The sequence below is a fragment of the Physcomitrium patens genome, chromosome 24 (genome assembly GCF_059467195.1).
Source record: "Physcomitrium patens ecotype Gransden chromosome 24, ASM5946719v1, whole genome shotgun sequence".
NCBI classification, from domain to species: domain Eukaryota; kingdom Viridiplantae; phylum Streptophyta; class Bryopsida; order Funariales; family Funariaceae; genus Physcomitrium; species Physcomitrium patens.
The window spans coordinates 5,374-20,934 of record NC_143433.1 but is presented as its reverse complement, the minus strand read 5'-3'; the positions used below and the strand labels follow the sequence as shown (position 1 = coordinate 20,934).

Sequence of the window (15,561 nt, the reverse complement as noted above, 5' to 3'; positions counted from 1 at the left end):
GATCGATAGAACTTAGTAGGTGGAGGAAAATCAAACGCAGGCCTGAAAATTGGAAGGTATGACAAAGATGTGTGAAAGTTCCCACTGCAACAGGTAGTGGTATCACAGCAGTGTTTCTGAAATTTGGTGGTAGGCAGGCCACATCGACACAAGGCGGTAAATGTTTTCCAAAGTTGCGCCGGCGCCGCAAGTGACCCTCCAAGTGGACATCGACCATTGAAGGATGAAAAAACTTCGATTTACTTCGTAACGCATTTCGACGCTTTTGACCCATACTTTATTCACTTTTGACCAGACACTAAAGTAAACTAGTTTTTGTAGATGTTTCCAATGTGTCTCTACAGTTTCGAGGTCCATGTGATTACAGAATCGCAGCACTTCGTCTGATTTGAAGTTATCCTGTACACGTTTCAAAATATGTAACAAAAATCTATGAAGATAATTCTTTGACGATTTCTAGTCGAATATGGGTTGAGAAGTTTTCATACACCGCACATTGAAATTTTATCAAAAGATATGAATCAACAAGTTATAGTAAGTCGTCATGCACTAATTTTGAAACACTGTATTCTCTTATTTCTGAAACTCAATTTATTGCACTAATACATGCTAAAGTATCACTATGCAGAGTGGCATAGACTTCTTTACTGTTGCAACATCAAGATTCAATTCACATGCACGATCGACACTCTCAGAATTATGGATTTCAAGAACTGCCGTCGGATTTTTTACTTTCTGAAAAAAGCGCACACCGCTTGTGCCCTCAATATAAAGGCGCTTGGATCGCAATGGAAGAACTTGACAGTCTGTAGCAGGACTCTGCCTCCGAGATAGAGGACTCTCAGACTGAGAATTTTGGAATCACAGTAGATGGTCGACATCCGAGAGTTGATGGAGGTACCATGCGACGAATCATGCTCAAACCATAGCAAGTCCTTCGAGGAAGTTATCAAGGTTCTAGACAGCAATTCGGAGTTGGGGCTCTCGAATGCCAAAGCTGAGCGATTGCTGAAGCAGTACGGTCGCAACGAGCTCAAGGGTCAGGGGGCAGTGAACCCATGGAAAATTTTGCTTGCGCAAGTGGCCAACGGCCTGACGGCCGTGCTGACAATCGCTATGGTGGTGTCTTTCGCCGTAAAAGACTACGGCGAAGGAGGAGTGTTGGTGCTAGTGATTGCATTCAACACCATCGTTGGATTCATGCAAGAGTATCGCGCGGAGAAAACCATGGATGCCTTGCGAAAGATGGCGTCGCCGTCGGCGAAGGTCATCCGAGAGGGTATTCAGCAAAGAATCTCCAGTACGGATGTTGTTCCAGGAGATGTGCTGACTTTCGAGGTCGGCGACATTATTCCTGCAGACTGCCGACTGATGGAGGTCCTGAATCTTGAAGTTGACGAGGCTTTGCTCACTGGTGAATCTGTACCTTCGATCAAGCTCGTAGAGCCAATTCTGGGCAAGGATGTCTCGATTGGCGATCGCATCAACATGGTGTACTCGAGCACCACGGTGGCGAAGGGAAGAGGTCGAGCAATCGTTGCATCCACCGGGATGTCCACTGAGATTGGAAAGATTTCCAACGCAATCAATGAAACACCTGCGCAATTGACTCTCTTGCAGCGGAGGCTTAACATGATGGCATACGTGCTGATGGTGATCGCGCTCATCTTAGCACTGATTGTTTTTGCTGTGAACAAATTTGATTTTAACACGGAAATAATTATCTACGCCATCGCCCTCGCAATTGGTGTCATCCCAGAGGGGCTTATCGCGGTCATTACCATTGTGCAAGCTCTCGGCGTACGGCGGATGGCCAAGCAGCATGCACTGGTGCGGAAGCTGGTAGCTTTAGAGTCCCTGCAGGCGGTGACAAACATCTGCTCAGACAAGACCGGCACTTTGACGCAGGGCAAGATGGTGGTGACGAATGTTTGGTTCCCTGGACACGACTCCGAGTACATCATCTCCGGCCAGGGATACGAGACCAAAGGCGACATTTCGGCTCAGGGCCGTGCTATCGCCACAGAGACAGCGCTCGAGGACTTGAATTTCCGGAAGCTGGTGGAGTGCTGCGCGTTATGCAACACGGCAAACATCGTTGAGGCTTCAGAGGGCAACGTGTGGGGGGATCCAACTGAGATTGCTCTGCAGGTGTTCGCGTACAAAATGCAGATGGGGAAGCCTATCCTGCGCAAGACCAAGAAGCCGGTTGAGGAGTTCCCCTTCAGCTCCGACACCAAGCGGATGAGCATGGTTTACCTAACAAAACTCGAAGACGTGCTTGAAGTTTATTCAAAGGGGGCAGAGGTTGTGCTGACAATCTGCGACGATGTGATGGAACGGACGGGGAACCTCAGGAACATCAGCGAGGACGGTGAGTTCATGAAGAATGTGACTGTACAACAAGAGGAGATGGCGAAACAGGGTTTAAGGGTTTTAGTGATAGCCTACAGACAAGAATCTGAGCGAGCGATTGGCAAGCCGGTGTGTAAATGGAAGCGTGAGGATGTTGAGAGTAATTTGACATTCCTAGGGTTGGTAGGAATCCGAGACACTCCTCGGATAGAGTCCAAGGAATCTGTGAGTCAGTGTCACCAAGCTGGTATTACTGTCCACATGCTCACGGGAGATCACAAAGCTACGGCTCTGTCCATCGCCAGGGAAGTTGGCATCTTGGAGCCACTGTCCGCATCCAAGAGATCTACATCGAAACGTGGAGTGAAAGGTGATGCCCATGTGGTGCCCATGTCATCGTCTGTGATGACGGCAACGGAGTTCGACCCGTTGTCGGAGAAGGAGGTGGACGCACTGGACGAACTTCCACTGGTGATTGCGAGGTGCACACCATCAACGAAGGTGAGAATGATCGACGCACTGCACAGGAGGAAGAAGTATGCGGCTATGACGGGAGACGGAGTGAACGATGCGCCCAGTTTGAAGAAAGCGGACGTGGGAATAGCCATGGGAGCTGGGAGTGATGTGGCCAAGACAAGCAGCGAAATTGTACTTACAGACAACAATTTCGCAACAATTGTTCAAGCCGTGGCCGAGGGACGTCGAATATTTTCCAACATCAAGAAATTCGTTGTGCATTTGCTGAGCACTAATGTTGGACAGGTCATTGTGCTCCTCGGAGGGCTGGCGTTCAAGGATGGCTCTGGAATGTCAGTGTTTCCACTATCCCCTGTACAGATTCTATTCCTGAATCTTATTACGGGCACGCCACCCGCCATGGCATTGGGAATTGAGCGTGCCTCCTCCACAGTCATGCAAGTACGACCATATCTCAAGGGACTATTCACGAATGAGCTCATCGCTGACATCCTCGTTTACGGTACCTTCACCGGCGTCTTGGCCCTTCTGAATTGGGTGCTTGTTATCTACGCATTCGGGAATGGCGACCTTGGCAGTCAGTGCAATACTTCATCGAATCTGGGAGCTTGCGTGACCGTCTTCCGCGCTAGGGCGACTGTGCAAATGGCATTCACATGGATGATCCTATTTCACGCTTACAACTGCCGACACTTGCGAGCAAGTCTGTTCACCACGGAAGGAGGCGGCCGTTCTCGCTTTTTCGCCAACAAATTGATGGTTGCCTCGGTGTTCTTGGGCGCTGTCGTGCCAGTTCCCACCCTGTACATACCGGTCCTCAACACCGGCATCTTCAAGCAGGAAGGTCTGACATGGGAGTGGATCCTTGTCGGTATCACCATGGTTGTGTTCTTTCTGTTGTCGGAGTTTTACAAGTTGCTCAAGCGGCGCTTCATCACCACCCCTTACACTATGTAGACTATGAATTCATTCTGAACTCTAACCCCAAGCTTTGGTTTATCGTGTTTACCTATTATCTTAACTGTAGAGAATACATACATATATATATATATATATATACATATCTCGTGGTGCCGTACATTCAATCAATGGAATAAACAGAAATAGGCCTTAGTAGTTGAAGTTTCTGCGTCGGTACTGACGATTGGAATCGTAATTCAATCTAGGACCAGGGTGAGGAAGTAGCCGAACGTTGTAGAAATTTTTCTCGCCTGGTGGTCAGTTTAACGATTCCAATTTTGTTTAATGAATTGATTTCGTACAAGTTTTTTCACTGGATTGAATAACATAATCTGATCGGTGGCAAGTTTGCTAATTTTAGATCGTCAGTTCCGTTTTGCGGCAACTATTGATTGGGAAGATAAATTGTGGTGCAGTGGTTTACTGATACAATGCTGGGTATCGCATGGCCTCTTCTTAGTCTTCGTCTCGATTTGGATTGAAGCTCAACATCACTCAAACACTGCTTGGTCAAGAGTGATAACAAGAGATGAAGAGTTCCTAGTGCAGGTGAGCAGTAACTATGACATGCTGAAAACCATGCAAGTGAAAGTAATACTTGATTGGGCACTTAAGTGAACCAGCGTAGTTTGTCTCAATGTAAATAGGTAACAATCTCTGAGGTGGAATATGAGACGTTAGGAAAGGAATTGATCAAGCACTTCTGTTGAATTCATGGTCTACACTCCCACCTTTTGACCGTCGTAGAGAGATTCTTGCAGCATGAAACTTTTGGAATGTCCTGGAGCATCCCTGATGAAGATATTCCCTCCTCCAGTTGGCAGAGACGATCGGGGAAGATGCCGAAATGCGTGACTGCAAGAGTGAAGCGGAGAAAGGTTCGTGATTAAAAAAGACGATCACATTTGCTTGGACACTGATGTGGTAGAACAGGCTTAGGACTTCTGCAACAAACCAGGAGCAGCAGCACAAGGACAAGAATGAAGACGGTCATTGTTGAATAGTGAGGGCGCGTCGATGTCAGCATCGATGCTATGAAGCGGAGTCTGCCTGACAAGGCACAGATTCAATGCAAATGGGAAGAGGAAGAGCCTACAAGAAGTAGAATAAGAGGATTTCACTCACAGATGGCCACAAACTGCGACTGCATGAATGAATTAACGAAGGCAGCCCTACCAATCGCCACACCGCCTCATATTGCCATTCTCCTTCTTCAGCTCTTTTGGAAAATAGTGGCGCTGCCGCACATAAACTTAAAACCAATAACAACAATTAAAAAATATATAAAAATAACAATAATCTGTAAAATATTAAAATTAAGTTATGAAAATCTTATTATATTTTCAATTTAAGAGTATTTCTCAAAATATTTTTTAGAATGGGAACAAGATGAAGGTGAGTGCGGAATGGCACAAAGATATTGGGTTGGGAGGGTTGCAACTGTCATTTCAACTAACGAATTTCAGATGAATACAGGTAAAATTACAGTGCAATAACTCTGGAGAAAATTCTCACAAGAAGATTTACATTACACAACCCAGTAAAGTATTATTGGGTGTGGTGCTGAAAAATAATATAATAAAAATAATTGTATTGTTTCTAATTTGTAAACTTACTATAACTCAGATAAAAGTGTAAACCATGCTGCACTGCTTTTACCAAAGAGGATAAGTGAAAATCTAACCATATTCTTCATCAAATCAATATTATGTTGAAATATTTACTGAACATTTCACTGTTTCAAGTAACTCCAAAAGTTTAATTCTAATTTGAAACTTGTTGGACCAAACTTTTGAAATACTTACTGAACATTTGATTGTTGGACCAAACTTTTGGAGTTACCAATAAAATTGCAGTCCTCCTTGAGCCTTCAAAAAATTTCTTGCCATTTTAAGTGATATAAGAGCTATGAGAATTGTTTAATTTTTATTTTAATCATTATTAAAAAAAAACATGAAAAAATGAAAAAAAATATGGAATTTGAATGGTACAGGAAGCTCAAGAACTTGTGTAAATATATTATTATAATAATATTTGATATCATGTTCAGTTTTTATAATCATTACAGCGCATAAATCTAGTTTTGAAGACCTTTTGAATGACTTTTTTTATTTTTATTTTTTTTATATGTTGTTGTTAAACAGATAGTGAATACTGTAAACAATTTAAAAATCTAGTTTTCTAAAATAAATTATAATTTTTTTGGGTTCAACATCTACTTTAGTTTCGATCAGCACAAATTTAAAAACATTTTACCTGATTCATGTAAACATATAATCTGATAAATCTATTGTTTAGTTGATACAAAGCACGAATATTCTGAGTAAGCAGTAATTGTGATTCAGATATCCAAAATGATACAAAAATCCCTTCACATAAAAACCATGTGACAAAAAAACAAGAATTGCACAAAAATCACGAGAATCTGAAAGATGCAGCAAAAAAGGTGAGTCGGGTCCATGGAGAGGAGTAAGATTGAGTGAGTGGAAGTTTGGCACTAACTATGGATCCATCCATGCTCTACAAGAAAGAAAAGGGTGCAATGGTGTTATTATTCGGAGTAGAACAGTTCGGAGGAATAATAACGCCTTTTTGCATTGACACACACACACACTCACAGACATGGGGACGTGGGGGGCTTCGTATCTATCATCATCTGCGCTGCTTGACCTGGGCACATGCTCGCCACTCCTCACCCCCCTCCCCTCCCTGCTGCCTCACCGCACCTCACGTCACTCCCTCGCCTCCCCGTTTCCTCTTGCACACCAACCCACCTGCTCTCCCTCACTCCCTGGCCTGCCTGCCTGCCTGCCTTGCTTCGCATCCTCCTCCCCCTCCCCTACCTCCCTCACTCCCCTTGTACCACCATTACCACCACCGTCTCTTCTCCGTTGTATGTCACTCCTTCCCTCTCCGGTAATCCACTCTTTGCCCTGTCATTTGCATTGCCTATCATTGCCTTCAGTTCTCATTCCTCTGTGATCCTTCCTCCCCTTTTCTGTCTTTTGATGGGTTCTTCTAGGGTTTCTCAGCCCCCCCCCCCCCCCCCACCCACCTCTCCCCCCTCTTGTTTTATTTTCTTTTCTTCTCCCCTCGAGCTTCCTGTTGGTGATCTTACGGATCATTGGTTCTCCTCCTTTGTCTGTTGTTCTATGCACCGTATGTTTGGAATTCTGTGGAGGATTTGGCTTACGTGTTTGATTGTTTAAACTCAGTATTTGCCAGCACAGGGTTGTGAGATTCGCCACTGTCATTGTTGCGAATTCATTTGTATTCGGAGCTTGTAGTATTTAACCTTCTTTCACATTCGTTTACTTTGAGCTCACGTGTTATTTTATTGCTCCACTGCTGTGGGTCCATCGTTGCAATCTTGTGGTTGTGACGGAAGTTTAGTTCTTTGTTAACCACTATTTTAATTTTCGTCTGAGTTTGATATCAAGTCAGTCTGTCGTAATAGCCATAGCGCCAAGGGTTGTCAGCAATTGTTCAGTATTCACTTTGATGTTCTAGGAAGTTTTTTCTAGCCAGCCTTACTGCATTTTCTATGTCGGTTGTTGTGACATAAATTTGGATTTGTTTTTGGTGAATTCCTATATATATATATATATATATATATAAATATAGATTGACCTCACAACTTTCTCTATTATTGTTATTTTAATCTGACTCCTCGTTCAGGGTACCCTTGTTAATCAGTTCATGTCATCTCTTTGACCAGGTTGGATTCCCAACATACCGGTTTCTTCGTAACTGGTAGTGGACTGTGGGTTGAAACACATAAGAAAAGTCCGCTTTGATTGAGGAAGCGGGGCATCAATTTGGGTTTTGTGGCACAGATTAGGAAGAAATGCAAGGCACGCTAGGAGTGTCCTTAAGACCTTGCACTTCGTTACTCCATGCCACCCTGTCTCATAAAACTTCTTCACCGTCCCTCGCCAACTTTGGACAACGTGTGGTATTAGCTTGTGCTTTAGAAGGGAGAAATAGGAATAGATATGAAAACATTCGCTTTAGAATTGCTTCTGGACACAAGGTTTGGCCCCATGGAGATGTCGAGAGGACGTTAGGGTTTGGGGTTAGGCGGCCCCTTGTCGTAGTTGCTGCTAGGAGGAATATGCTGGCGGAGCTTCAGAGCATTAAGGAGGAAGCAGACGCAGGTACGTTATTGCCATAGTATTCTGTGAACTTCACCTAAATCGGGGTGATGTCACGGGGATTTTTTTCTGCAGATCTGAATTTGAAATTTTTCATTTGTGACATCTTAATCTGAAATATGAATTTTGCACTGATTGCAACGGATATCCCTCAAAGTGTTTTACTCTTTTTCATTTGATTTTTAGCATTTGTAATAACAAAAAAGAGGATCTCTACGTCATTGTCTCTTTCATATCTTCTGAGTTTCATTTATTGCCTGGTTCAGCTGGTCCGCTAGAGTTTGACTCGCCGCTGGAAGTAATCCTGTATCCAGATCCAAGATTGCGAGCCAAGAACAAATTTATCAAGGTTTTTGATGATAAACTTCAACAGCTTGTGAACGAGATGCTTGACGTCATGTACAAGTAAGATTTAATTCCTCAAAGCAAGAGGGCACAAGGCTTCTCGGTACACATATAGTCTGTCAAAGACACAGTGGTCCATGTGTCGAGAAGTTGGATTCTGTTTTGCAACATGTGCTGATATGCTGTATCATCCTGTTACTGATACCGATTGGAACCTCGTCATAGAACGGACGGTGTTGGCCTGGCAGCACCTCAAGTGGGAGTCAATGTGAGACTAATGGTATACAACCCCTCTGGAGAAAGGGGTAGCGGGAAAGAGTATGTATTAGTGAACCCTCGTATTGTGAAGTACGGAAAATCTCGGGATCTTTTTGATGAAGGTTGCCTTTCCTTTCCAGTCTTGGAGAGAGGTCCTAATCAATCTCTGACGATCGAGGCAGAAGTTGAGGTCAGAGGTGTTCTCTCTCTGTCTATGAGCATTAGTAAATAGCGGGAATGTTTCCAGTGTGGTATGAGTGGAATATTTCTGCCTTGATCTGGTATTACCAAGGTACTCAATCGATAATGGCGCAGATGCATTTGAGCTATGATTTATTCGAAACTTACACAAAGTTGAACTTGTTTTGTATGTATTTCTGAACGGAATCTGATTGTTTGGTTTTGTAGAGGCCCAAATCAGTGAGGATTGATGCTCAAGATATTAAGGGGAAGAAGTTCAGTATCAATTTGAAGGACTTTCAGGCTCGTATTTTCCAGCATGAATATGATCATCTTGAGGTAATAATAAGAATCTTACTCAGAAAGAAAAGGACTTCTCTAGAATCTTTTACTGCTAAATTGATTAGATTTTTAGCACTTCCTGTGAGTTGAATTGAAGTTAACTTTCAACTGATTATTCAATCTGTTGATTCAAAATATAATCACGCCCTAAGTACATCAAATGAATTTGTTACTTTATATTAAGATGGTTCGTTACCGAGGTGTATGCCTTGATAAGGAATCTGATACTCTGCCACGGTTTTGTGCCACTGTAGGGAATTTTATACTTTGATCGAATGACTCCAGAAGTGCTCGACACCATTCGACCTGAGCTTGAGGTAAATTCTAGCATCATAAGGTCATATATTGAGATCAATCAATTCCATAATCTGAAGTGTTAAAAGTAGCACCTTGACATTATATATGCATCTTCCTTATTTTAGAGATTGAGGTTTCTGAAATCCACTAAAAAGTAATTTAAAAAAAATATCCTGCTGTTGTCTTCACACCTTATAGTTGCATCAAGAGTACTCCGAAGCTGGGAATACATTCGAATTTCCTCATGGTATGGTTCGCTGTTCATGATTCTAAAATTCTTGCTCCTGCTGAACTTTGCAGAAGCTTGAGAAGCTGTACGAGGAGCGAACAGGCCAGCCATCTCCCGAGAGAATTAGTGAGAGGCGGTAAACGACAGCGTGTTCTCATCATTTTAGGGATGGATTAATTGAGTTTTAGATTTTGATCGCATAAAATTATGTAGTATGTAGTATAATTTGAAGGTCTGATTTTGTACAGACGTTTTTCTGCACTTAATATGAATTACATGATGTACGTTGGAGAGAATCAGTCCACTCATGTTCTCTTCTGCTCCTCTTGGTGGACCCTACGTAGAGTTCTTTATGCAGCCTACTTCAACTAGCCTGCCCTGTAGTTTTGCATTTGGTGTTGGTGCCGTAAATCGTGTTTGAACCCTAAGCAGAGGCTGGATACAAGGGAAAGGCATCTAATGGAAGGATGATGCTGCAAAGCATATGGTTCTGCAAGTTGCCAACTAAACTTGCCTTCGTCAAGCATCATCATTTTCTAGGGCTGCTCTCGTAGAATGCGCCAGAGTGGTCGTGTGAGCCTGGACACTCTCAAGTGAAAGCTCTAACAGGAGCTGTTGTGATACCGCTGTTAGCTTCCTCTACTTCTCTGTTCTGGTTTAGTCTGCTGCCTCTGATATGACAAGTATCTCGGGTATGGACTTCCAGAGAATAAATAAGTAAACGTACTTGAGCTTCTTCACTGTCCAAAGATTATTGAGAGGGAAATGCTGTCACGAAATTTCCAAGTTACTTGAATCTTATTAAAATGTTGGATTTGGACGTATATTGTGTTTGGAAATTGTATCAGTTAACGGCATGTTTTTAGAAGATTAAATAAATTATATGTTTGATAAATTAAACGGAATTGATATAAGCCTTTTTGTACAATGGATTTTGATACTTTGTCTTTAGTCTATGACTTAAAACAAGTAACTGAGAGTTGAATGGATCCTACAATTCCGTTCTTTCACACAAAAGGACCATTTTGATGAATTCAAAGCATTGATATTAAAATTTGGAGTTAGTGATACTGAATCTGACGTGAAAATCAAAATATGAAATTTAGATCTACAACAAGAATAATAGCAGTGAATGACCTAATATGTTTGATGGTTTTATAATATGCTTAATGATAATAATTCCGACAACATATTTGGTCCGATTTATTTAAATTAATTTATACAGAGTTGATTGCAAAGAGAGATAACAATCCAATTAACAAATCTTATATCATTTCAATAGCAAAAAAGTTACCTTGTCAACTTGATAAGTTATAGATCACACAAACATATTAGAGGAATATATTTATATATATATATATATATATATAGATACTCATATACACAAACACATGTATACTGTGTATATTACATTATTCTCTCAATATTCTACTACAATTGACACATTTAGAATTAGATTTAATTTTTTTCTACAACAATGTAGAAATATTAAATTACAGCTGATTAATTAAAAAAAAAATCTGGAAATGGATGTTTCATGATTCAAATAAAATTCAAATCCATATGTAAAGAGCAGGGAGCAGTGGGTTTGGAAATAGGGGGGGGGGGGGGGATGTCCCCAGGAGGCGACGCGGTTACACCCTCGGAGCAGGGCTCCACCTCTGCAGAGGCTCCGAAACCCTAAACCCTGGGCCGTAATCCCACGGAGACAAGCCCCTCGACTCGATCCTTGGGCCTGGCGATGGCGCCTCAGCCCCCCCTCACCACAACCCCACTGGGCTCCTTGACATTGTTGTGTTCCGCTTTCCCTGCGTCCATCATCGCTGTGCTAGGATGTCCACTTGCCGCGGAGGAGTGTCCAAGGGGCCTCCCAAGCATCAAAACAAGTAAGGCTGATTTCTTCTTACTTTCAGCCGCTGCTCTTTGCTTCTTCTCATGCAATTTTTGAGTTTATGTTGCCTTTGACATCGTGCTCTGTTCTTGTACGACTTGACTGCCTTAAGTGAGTCAATCTGGTTGCTGTTTCCTTTTCGCTAAGCTGGGTCTCTGTACGTGGTGCAGTTCTGGTCTCTTCTCGAGTTCATATTCTGACTGTTGTTTTGATTGGGTAATCCTCGTACCTGGATGATTGTTGGTTGCAGGACGGTTTGGAAACCAAACGCTGGGATTAAGAAAAATGAAACCGTACGCGACCGGTTCATTCTTCTTCATTTCTTCCTGACATCTAGTCTGTGCTTGACCTGAATTCATACAATGCGTAACTGCGCCAATGGAAGTTTTAGAGTCTAGGGATGAAATTGAAATTTTGATTCTCGACATGGTAGATGCTTTTCCTTGAGGATTACCGATTTGCAATGGAATTTACGGCTTAAAGACTAGCCTTGTCAGCTGTGCGGGCTGATGACTGCTTCGTACTTCATGTTTCAGGAGGTGGGAAGCAAACAGCGCCCGTATCCTGCCATTACTGGAGTGTGCCCTCGCTGCAAACAACAAATAGAATGGCGACGCAAGTAATGTTCCTCATGGCCGCCAGCCAATATGAGTTGACGTTATTCTAGCTATCTTATTATTCATAGCTCAGGCTGATTGGATTGCGTAAACGTGAATGTCGTTAGTTCTTCAACCTTGTCCAATGTCATGATTACAACATTATAGTATCATCTTTCACCCTTCAAACGATTTTGTTTTTATTTTTTGCTACTTGTTTTTGTTTCGTATTGTTCTCTCTTTGTCGTATATTAGGCTCTGACTATGTTAATTGTGAACATTAGGTATGGTAAATACAAGCCACTAACTGAGGCAGCCAAATGGTGAGTGTTATCTACCACTTACGTCTTATTCATGCTGGCTAGTCTTGAGGATACCACAGGTAGAGTGCAAGTATCCCCTTGAAAAATGCCCAATGGTGTTATGAATTTCTCTTGTCCTTTTTGCTTTGTCTGTAGATGTCTATTCTGTCACTGCGTTTATCAGCGTCTGTATTTCTCTGCGACCATACGGTGGTTTCACTGTTATGAGCAGCGGACTCAGATGCAAGCAATCGATTTACTATTTATGAATAACAAAGCTTGTACAGGTAACTAGTAATATACCAATCGAGAGATATTACAACATTATTTGATTAGGTAATTGAGCTAAAACGTAAATACCCTGTACACTTTTGGAACAGTAACGATTGTGGAAAACGGGCAGTAAGACAAGCTCACCATACCATTTGCATACGTAAGTTTACCCGTACCGAACTTTCCGAATAACTGAAATCAGTTTTGCAACTGGATTAACTGGGGATACTTCAGATACGTGACAAATGTGTTCGTCATTTGCTTGCAGCATGCTCGAAAAATAGAAACGTTTGTGCCAAATGCTGCCGCCCAGCAGAAACTATTGTTGGAAGGTAGTAAACCTCGGTCTTTTTGCCTGCCAGAAGTTGGTTATTGAAGGGATGCTATGTCGATAAACTTTTTTATTAGAGCTTTACTTTTCAAAAGAGCTGGATATTTTGGCTGTTCGCCTAAAAATGTATCTTGCGTGCTCTTGATCTATTTGGGACCTTGAGTATCGTTAAGGTATAAATAGCGACCCGATCATCTTGGGTTACGCAATGTCGTTTGTTTAACAAGCATCTAATCCCACAACTAATGACATACATGCCTATGATTACAGCAATGTTGATGCAGAAGAGGAGCGAAAGCAACTAGAAAACGTAATGTGCTGTACTACCTCTCTTTGTGTTAACTTTTTGGTTTAGTTTTTCTGCCATTTAAAAAAAAATAATGATTACATAACACCTAAGATCTTCAATGTGCAGGCTCTCAAAAACATGCGAGAACGAGACAGAAGGACTCTACTCAGGACGGTACGTTTGTGGGTTTGTGGGGCTCAGAGCATGTATCACAAGTCGATTAAATTCAAGGAAAAACTTCTAGAAACTTGGCTGGTATTTGCACACTGTTTTGCGTAAATGAGCTCCGAACTTTGGGGTCTGAAAAAATATTTGTGAAAAAAGGAAAACAAGTTCTCTTATCCGGAACTAATGTTTTATCGAGTTGGTACTGAATTCAGATGGAAGGAGGGAGCAGCATCATGAAGACACCAGCTAACAAAAAACAGGGTAATGAAGTATCAGATTCTCACGACGAGGTCAACTCGGATTTGGAATTTGGATCTGATGAGGAGGACGACGAAAACGATCAAGACGAACCATAAAATGCAAATTAGAAATACTCCAATTCAACACTATTTGTACTTCCATATACGTAGTACCATGACTCCTAGCAGAGGAATCGTGGATAACCAATTAGTAAAGAAACAATTCGCAGCAGCACAAAGCTCTCACCTTTTTCAACTTGCGAGTTGATGTCAACATGCTTGTATTGTTCCAAAAGCAAAGAATGGGAATTACACAAAATGTTCCCCAGAAGGACAAAGACGCGAATTGACACGTGACAGAAAAGATTTTGGAGGAAGTTACTTTAGGTGTAATTAAGGCTCTAGTAGTAGAGGCCAAATTGACTGGAAGTGGTGGAGACCCTTGGTTTTGTGGTGCATAATGGAGGTGGTTGCAGAATCCGAGAGAGCCTGGGGATGACGGTGATTTGAAGGATGTGGTTTGGTGAGTGATGACATATTGAAAAGATTTGTTCTTTTAAACTCATCCTCCTAATGCTGAAACCTCTTAATTTGTGATCTGCTTGCAATTGTCACCTTTGTTCCCAATTTGTGGTGGATTGCAATTCAAGATTCTTGTTGGCCACTTGATTGGTTTGTTGTTGAGCTTACACTTCAATTTGACATATTTGTCATTGCTCTGATGAAAAAGTGCTCTAAATAAACCTCATTGGGGTATGACAACCTATTTGTGGTATTCAAACATTTGAAATCAAGTCCAAAATTTAGAATTATAATACAAAGATATAATTGGTATTGATTTTTGCATAGAATGAATTTAGTTCTATTCTTTATCAAGATCATCTTAGTCAGATGTAATTCCAAAATTGTTCATAATATGGTACATGCAACTACTTTGAGAGTTAACATCATGTGGCAGTCTTGTGGCTGTAGTAATTACTTGGCATTTGGTGTATTAATGCCAACCTTCAATAGCCACACATTTCCATGACAATGGAGTAGATGTCTTGAATTTTTCATTTGTATCAAAGATGATGACCATCCTTCAATCTCACTTTTATCTTAAGTATGACCATTTCCAAGCAAACAACGCCACTTTTAGTCTCATATATAACTGCTTGCTTAGCTTTAAAATTTCTGAAAACTTTGTGTCTTTTCTTTGTACGCATGCCGACATGTTGCAATGTTGCTTTCTTTGGTACAAGTAGCATCATTGTTGAAGTAGTTGATGAAGATTTCTTTGCCTTGCCTCCTTTGTCCAGAAAATAAGGAAGTGTGTGAATCAACTTAGAATAGAGAATGGTCTAGTAGAGATGTGGTGAATTGAATAAATTGTAACATAAGTACAAGTACTTGAGAAGAGCATTTTCAAAGACGAGTTGACCTAACACTTGAGATTACAATGGAATTTCATACCTTGAGTCAACAATACCTTGGTTTGTATACATTTGTTTAGAAAGGTTTGTGCCTTAGCTTGAGTTGCAAAGTCTAATTCAGTTTCTTACAATTTATGTTTTAATATCTAATGCCTACAGTCTTGATAAATGTTATAGATACACTATACAAAAGACTGAACAAGAAGTTGAACAGAAGAGTTTAAACAAGAAAGCTAACATAAACTTGATTAAATTAGATGAGTTTTAATACCAAAAGAGGTGAGCTAGAGCTCTAAAAGTTGTATTGTTAAGATTAAAGATTCCCTCAGTTTCAACTCCGATATTACTATTAGGTAGGAAGCTTCTCAAGCAACCTCTACAACTATCTAAATCTTTTTAAAAATCTTTTGGAATATTTTGAAAATATTCTAAAATCTTCTAAAAGAATCTTTAAGAAATC

At 41.3% G+C, this 15,561-nt stretch overlaps 3 protein-coding genes across 5 annotated transcripts; all 3 read left to right on the top strand.

Annotated features, from left to right (window-relative positions):
- Nucleotides 1-780: 780 nt before the first annotated feature.
- LOC112276792 (sodium/potassium exporting P-type ATPase 1) lies at nucleotides 781-4,981 on the top strand. Of its 3 annotated transcripts, none has more exons than XM_024508492.3 (3): nucleotides 781-3,785; nucleotides 4,209-4,341; nucleotides 4,610-4,981. In XM_024508492.3, exons 1-3 carry the CDS (start codon nucleotides 871-873, stop codon nucleotides 4,676-4,678), a joined length of 3,117 nt encoding a protein of 1,038 aa, XP_024364260.1. In that variant the 5' UTR covers nucleotides 781-870; the 3' UTR covers nucleotides 4,679-4,981. The 3 variants fall into 3 exon arrangements, 2 of the variants coding, with proteins under 2 accessions (XP_024364260.1, XP_024364259.1); XM_024508491.3 differs by having other exon boundaries at nucleotides 4,554-4,981; XR_016500790.1 differs by having other exon boundaries at nucleotides 782-4,049; nucleotides 4,554-4,981.
- A 1,584-nt stretch (nucleotides 4,982-6,565) lies between these two features.
- LOC112276793 (peptide deformylase 1B, chloroplastic/mitochondrial) lies at nucleotides 6,566-9,893 on the top strand. Its single transcript, XM_024508494.3, has 7 exons — nucleotides 6,566-6,708; nucleotides 7,511-7,949; nucleotides 8,213-8,351; nucleotides 8,517-8,739; nucleotides 8,958-9,068; nucleotides 9,326-9,388; nucleotides 9,669-9,893. Exons 2-7 carry the CDS (start codon nucleotides 7,640-7,642, stop codon nucleotides 9,735-9,737), a joined length of 915 nt encoding a protein of 304 aa, XP_024364262.1. The 5' UTR covers nucleotides 6,566-6,708; nucleotides 7,511-7,639; the 3' UTR covers nucleotides 9,738-9,893.
- A 1,510-nt stretch (nucleotides 9,894-11,403) lies between these two features.
- On the top strand, nucleotides 11,404-14,283 carry LOC112276396 (uncharacterized). Its single transcript, XM_024507673.3, has 9 exons — nucleotides 11,404-11,483; nucleotides 11,739-11,781; nucleotides 12,025-12,107; nucleotides 12,369-12,407; nucleotides 12,767-12,819; nucleotides 12,928-12,991; nucleotides 13,261-13,300; nucleotides 13,406-13,453; nucleotides 13,660-14,283. Exons 1-9 carry the CDS (start codon nucleotides 11,431-11,433, stop codon nucleotides 13,801-13,803), a joined length of 567 nt encoding a protein of 188 aa, XP_024363441.1. The 5' UTR covers nucleotides 11,404-11,430; the 3' UTR covers nucleotides 13,804-14,283.
- Nucleotides 14,284-15,561: the final 1,278 nt, after the last annotated feature.

Coding starts and splice junctions, on each gene's coding strand:
- LOC112276792 (XM_024508491.3), top strand. CDS start 871: ATGGTCGACATCCGAGAGTTGATGGAGGTACCATGCGACGAATCATGC. Junction 3,786..4,208: donor ATCACCACCCCTTACACTAT/GTAGACTATGAA, acceptor ATTGTGGTGCAG/TGGTTTACTGATACAATGCT. Junction 4,342..4,553: donor ATGAAGAGTTCCTAGTGCAG/GTGAGCAGTAAC, acceptor AGATTCTTGCAG/CATGAAACTTTTGGAATGTC.
- LOC112276793 (XM_024508494.3), top strand. CDS start 7,640: ATGCAAGGCACGCTAGGAGTGTCCTTAAGACCTTGCACTTCGTTACTC. Junction 8,352..8,516: donor ATGCTTGACGTCATGTACAA/GTAAGATTTAAT, acceptor ACCTCGTCATAG/AACGGACGGTGTTGGCCTGG. Junction 9,069..9,325: donor ATGAATATGATCATCTTGAG/GTAATAATAAGA, acceptor GTGCCACTGTAG/GGAATTTTATACTTTGATCG.
- LOC112276396 (XM_024507673.3), top strand. CDS start 11,431: ATGTCCACTTGCCGCGGAGGAGTGTCCAAGGGGCCTCCCAAGCATCAA. Junction 11,484..11,738: donor CCTCCCAAGCATCAAAACAA/GTAAGGCTGATT, acceptor TGTTGGTTGCAG/GACGGTTTGGAAACCAAACG. Junction 11,782..12,024: donor GGATTAAGAAAAATGAAACC/GTACGCGACCGG, acceptor TTCATGTTTCAG/GAGGTGGGAAGCAAACAGCG.